The sequence below is a fragment of the Mustela nivalis genome (genome assembly GCF_964662115.1).
Source record: "Mustela nivalis genome assembly, chromosome: 8".
Classification (NCBI taxonomy): domain Eukaryota; kingdom Metazoa; phylum Chordata; class Mammalia; order Carnivora; family Mustelidae; genus Mustela; species Mustela nivalis.
Genome location: NC_139027.1, coordinates 45,352,584 through 45,358,377, shown reverse-complemented (window position 1 = coordinate 45,358,377; position 5,794 = coordinate 45,352,584). Strand labels below are relative to the sequence as shown.

General features: G+C 43.2%; 1 protein-coding gene across 2 annotated transcripts; it reads left to right on the top strand.

Moving 5' to 3' along the window:
- The first annotated feature begins 325 nt into the window (after nucleotides 1–325).
- LOC309871106 (lithostathine-like) lies at nucleotides 326–3,081 on the top strand. Of its 2 annotated transcripts, none has more exons than XM_082743791.1 (6): nucleotides 326–401; nucleotides 710–797; nucleotides 1,352–1,470; nucleotides 1,666–1,803; nucleotides 2,396–2,522; nucleotides 2,802–3,081. In XM_082743791.1, the coding sequence occupies exons 2-6, from the start codon at nucleotides 719–721 to the stop codon at nucleotides 2,867–2,869; spliced, it is 531 nt and encodes a 176-aa protein (XP_082599917.1). In that variant the 5' UTR covers nucleotides 326–401; nucleotides 710–718; the 3' UTR covers nucleotides 2,870–3,081. The 2 variants fall into 2 exon arrangements, with proteins under 2 accessions (XP_082599917.1, XP_082599918.1); XM_082743792.1 differs by having other exon boundaries at nucleotides 375–538.
- The last annotated feature ends 2,713 nt before the right edge of the window (nucleotides 3,082–5,794 follow it).

Here is a 5,794-nt window from a genome sequence, read left to right as displayed (position 1 = left end):
GCTCAGAAATACACTCTTGACATTTTCCTCAACGATCAGTATTTTTTTTTTTAATTATGTACATGAGCATTTCTGCCATAGAACTGCCTTTCTTACCTGAAGTTTTTTAGAATGGAGTATCTGGCAAAGGGTGGAGAAAGTTCAAACTTCACCTGTTTCTGGGGAAAGGGCTGGCCTGCCACCAGGAAGAGGCAACATCTGTGGCAATTCCCAGCCTTTGATGGGAAGTTCCCTCCACCCCAATGGCGGGAATCTCATCTAATCCATGCCAAGCACTTCCCCATGACCCCTCTTCAGGCCCCACATTCCTGTTATTCATTTCAGCACCCCTCCTTCAAATTTGCTTATAAAAGCCCAGTCTTCTCTGATCTGACAAACCATTGCAAATCCCTGCAAGACAGGTGAGTAGAACCTGAGAGAAGATGAGACCTCATGGCAGAGGTTCTACTCTACATATTGGGGGGAAGGTACAGGAGAATTGCTGTCAGACACAGAGGAGCTCTGATCTCAGCACAGCCAGCTTGGCAGTTCTCATGGGGTAGGAAAGAATACAGACTTTCCAGTTCTTTCCAGAGCTATACAAGGGTACAGATGTCACTGGGATCAATTTGTTCCTAGGGGACTAGGAAAGACAAGGAAGACGAGGGACATCTCTGCATGCCCTCTCTCCAATCACGCTTTCCTTAGTGATCTCTGATTGCTTCCTCAGATCCCAGACATGATGCTGCCTCCCACAGCCCTCCACAGCATGTCCTGGATGCTGCTTTCCTGCCTCATGTTCCTGGCTCAGGTCCAAGGTGAGCTCTCACTGTTTCTCGGATGGGAGCCTTGTGACTGCTCAGGACCAAGAAGAAGAGGAAGGCTCCCGTGGTAGTGGTGGCATAAATCTCCACACAAAGAAATTGCCTAGAATTTGTCTGTCATCACTCCTTCCTTCGGGGTAACCAGGGGTGGCAGGCGTCCCAGTGGTCCTCTAGCACTGTAAGGAGGTCACTTCCATTTTGCCCCAGAACTCTCAGTTATGTTGATAGGTGAAAGTGGAAAAGTGTGAAGGGTCAGTAATGAGATACAGGGAAGGAGAATGAGGACCCAGGGCAAGAATGGTCAGCCTAGAGTGGGGGAGGGTTGGACTTAGAAGGAGAAGGATGAAAGAAAAGAAGATTCCTCATTTAGTGGGATCGGTTCAAGACCCAGAAATCCTGAAAGTGTTGGCAATGGAGAGAGGCAGTCAAGACTTTGGCATCACTTCCCCAAGAACTGGCCTGATACGTATTCACCTGGGTCACCTCCCTAACCTGGTCCCCACTGTCCTATTTACTTCTTCCTTCTCTTTGGTTTCCTTCCACCCTAGGTGAAGACTCCCAGAATGATGTGCCCGCTCAACGGATCAGCTGTCCCAAAGGCTCCAAGGCTTATGCCTCCCACTGCTATGCGTTCTTTATGTCACCAAAATCCTGGGTGGAAGCTGATGTGAGTACTTGGATTTTCAGTTAGGGTTTTAAAGGAAAGTGGGGGAGGGGGGGTCAGTTCCATTTTCCAGAATTTCCTGAGCACAAGATTGAGCACACACCTCTTTCACATATATGCCCTTCTCCCCTGTCTCTGCTCTGCCCTCCACCCAGTGATGTCTCAGTCTCCCTCTGAGTCTCTCCCTTCCCCACACAGTTGGCCTGCCAGAAGAGGCCCTCGGGACACCTTGTGTCTGTGCTCAGTGGGGCTGAGGCATCCTTTGTGGCCTCCCTGATCAAGAACAGTGCGAACACCTACTCAAATATCTGGATTGGGCTCCATGACCCCACAGAGGTATGAACTCATCTTCTCTTTGTAACTCTCAGGCTGCTATTACCCCCAGGCCCACTCCCTGTCCCGTGTGCCTGTCCCTAAAGAGCCCTGGAGCTCAGAGGTCATGAGGGGGAAAGGGAAGGCTTTGCATCAACTCAGCAGCTGAGTTCTGTGCAAATCCCTTGTCTCTAGCTGAAGTTGATCTGTCTCCTGTCACACTTGTACACAATTTGCACGTGAGGCCTTATACTTCAGTTTTCTGAACTTCACAGAGGCTGCACATGTTGTGTTGAGGGAATCCTATGTGAAGATAGGATCCATTTTTCTTCTATATAACAGACACTGTCTTTGGGGTTCAGGGGGTAACTACAAATGCACCACTAATTGCTGTTCAGCCAGGAACGTGTTATTCTGGGTGGTTCTGTAGGTCTTTGTCATTATTGGTTTGGGAATCTGCCAATAAGAGCAGAGAGTTAGGGAGAGTTTCCCAGAGGAGAGCTCTGGGTCCAGGGCAGCAGCTAGATGAGAGAGCAAATTTGGAGATGCTGGGGAGGGGTTCATGCCAGGAGAACTCTGAAGGCCATTCAACCTCACCAGACTTTATCTTCTATAGGGCTATGAGCCCAATGCAGGTGGATGGGAGTGGAGTAGTGGTGATCTGCTGAATTACCTTGCCTGGGAGAAAGACCCCTCCACTATTGCAAACCCTGGCTATTGTGGGAGTGTGTCAAGTAACACAGGTAGGTAACAGAGGAGCTACTTCCTGCCCAGAATTTTCCATCCTCTTTCCCCCATTTCTCGGCATGACCTTCAGAGGATCCTTCTGAGCAAGAAATGTAGTATTGGTTTGTCTTCCCACATTCCCTTTCATCTCTCCTTTCTTTGAGTCTCCTTCCTCTAGTGGATACTGGGCAGAATGAGAGAGAGGCTTTGGATCCTAGGCCAGAATTTGGAATGCCTCTCCCTTGGGTTCAAGAGCTCCACTAGCTACATCTACCTGAGCTCTTTTTTCTCTCTAGGATATCTGAGATGGAAAGATTACAGCTGCACTACAAGGCTACCCTATATCTGCAAGTTCAAGGACTAGGTCTGAGGAGACATCAGGAACCTGGGTTTTGTATGCAGCTCGTCATGGACTTGAGACCAAGTGTGAAGACCCAGTCTGGAAGGGAATAATCTCAAACCCGACCACTTCATTCTGAACTGCCTTCCTCCCTGCTCATTTATCTTCATGTTCTTGTGGTGTATTACATGGCCTGGGATCTGAGAATGCAATAATAAATACTTCATTCCATTTCATGTGCTTTTGTGCTCCTATCTCATAGCTAGACTCTGAAGAAGAACCAGGTGCGGGAGGAATTCTGGGACTTGCCCTGGTCCTATATTATCCATTCCCCCAGGAAAACACTTAAATGTATATCCCGGCAGTGTGTTTTTGATCAGTACATAGTCTCTGTTCATTCACATGTGTTATGTACAGAAAAGACACGGCTGTCCCACACACTCTATTGCACATTATTCTTATTTGTGACACAAATGGGCTTAGTGGTGTCTGCTGTTTTTACAACAGCACTTCTGAAATCATTTGCAATGAATGATCACTTTTTTTCTTTAATTTGTAAACCACCTTGGACCATGACCTTTATAAAATACCACCAAAAAAACCCGAATTACTTGGGTTCTGACTGCAGTGCTTACAAGTAGGGTGTTAGAAGTTGTCACGCTCTTCATTAAAACAGTTCTGTTCTTAAACCAACCACCAGAAAAGTGTTTGAAATTGCTATAATTGCCTTTGACCATTTGGGATTCCTCTCCTGGGACTGGACTTAATTGCTTTTCATACAAAATCAGGATTTTTCAGTTTTTTTGTTTGTTTTTAGGAGAATTTAAAAATAATAGCATTTGATAAGATAGTCTCCTACAACTAGGGCCAGCTTAAGTTCATACTGATCACAGAGGATATTTTGCTAAATTTATGGTTTTTATTCATAACCAGTTTGTGTGAACTCTTACAAATTTCCATCTAAAAATCTAAAATAGAGGTAAGCAGGTAGTTTTTAATCTCTCCTTCCTCTATGTCTTTTCTATCTCACTAAACCCTCTATAATTTAATGCCTTCTGGGCAGTCCTTTTAAAAGAAGAAAAGGAAAGAAAATGGAAAAAGGAAAGAAAAAAAGAAAAGGAAAGAAAAGGAAAAAGAATGATTTCATTCTCTTTTGATAGCTTAGTATTATTCCATTACACATATATACATATACATATATACACATACACATATACAAATTTATTCACATAACATTTATACATGCATATATGCATATATATACATATATACACATATACATAAATATATATATACACATACACACACACACACACACACCCCACATCTTCTTTTTTTTTTTTTTTAAGATTTTATTTATTTATTTAACAGAGAGAGATCACAAGTAGACAGAGAGGCAGGCAGAGAGAGAGAGGGAAGCAGGCTCCCTGCTGAGCAGAGAGCCTGATGCAGGACTCGATCCCAGGACCCTGAGATCATGACCCGAGCCGAAGGCAGTGGCTTAACCCACTGAGCCACCCAGGCACCCACATCTTCTTTATCCATTCATCTACCAATGGACATCTGGGATCCTTCCCCATTTTGGTTACTGTTGATAATGCTGCTATAAACATCGGGGTGCATGTGTCCCTTCAAATTACTATTTTTGTATCTTTTAGATAAATACCTCATAGTGCACTTGTTGGGTTGTAGTGTAGTTCCATCTTTAACTTTTTGAGAAAACTCCATGCTGTTTTCCAGAGTGGGTGCACAAGCTTGCATTCCCACAAAAAGTGTGAGGGGGTTCACCTTTCTCCACATCCTCACCAACATCTGTTATTTCCTGATTTGTTACTTTTAGCCATCCTGGCTGGTGTGAGGTGGTGACATCTCTTTGTGGTTTTGATCTGGGTTTCCCTCATGGTGAGTGATGTTGACCACTTTTTCACAATTTTGTTGGCCATTTGGATGTCTTCTTTGAAGAAGTGTCTGTTCATGTCTTCTGCCCATTTGTTAATTGGATTATTTGTTCTTTGGGTGTTGAGTTTGAGAAGTTCTTTATAGATTTTGGATACTAGACCTTTATCGGATATGTCATTTGTGAATATCATCTCCCATTCAGTAGGCTGCCTTTTAGTTTTGTTGATTGCTTTCTTTGCTGTGCAAAAGTTTATCTTGATGAAGTTCCAGTAGTTCATTTTTGCTTTTGTTTCCCTTGCCTCTAGAAACATGCCTAGCAAGAACTTGCTATGGCGAGGTCAAAGAGGTTGCTGCCTGTTGTCTCTAGGATTTTGATGGATTCCTAGCTCACATTTGCATCTTTCATCCATTCTGAATTTATTGTTGTATATAGTATAATAAAGTGGTCCAGTTTCATTCTTCTGCATGTGGCTGTCCAATTTTCCCAACACAATCTTTGAAGAGACTATCTTCTTTTCACTGGATAGTCTTTCCTACTTTGTCAAAGATTTGTTAATCATAAAGTTGAGGGTCCATTTCTGGACGTGTCTCTTTTTGTGCATGTACCATACTGTTTTGATGATTACAGCTTTGTAATACAGGTCAAAATCCAGAATTGTGGTGCCTCTAGCTTTGGTTTTCTTTTTCAACATTCCTTTGTCTATTTGGTGTCCTTTGTGATTCCATAAAAATTTTAGGATTGTTTGTTCTAGCTCTGTGAAAAATGCTGGTGGTATTTTTATAGGGATTACACTGAATGCACAGATTGCTTTGGGTAGCACAGACATATGTGTTCTTCCAATTCATGAGAATGGAATGCTTTTCCATTTCTTTGTGTCTTCTTCAGTTTCTTTCATAAGCATTGTATAGTTATCAGAGGACAGTTTTTACCTCTTTGGTTAGGTTTACTTCTACTATCTTGCGGTTTTTGGGTGAAATTATAAATGGCATTGATTCCTTGATTTTCTTTCTACTGCTCATTGTCAGTGTATAGAAATGCAAATAGCATGG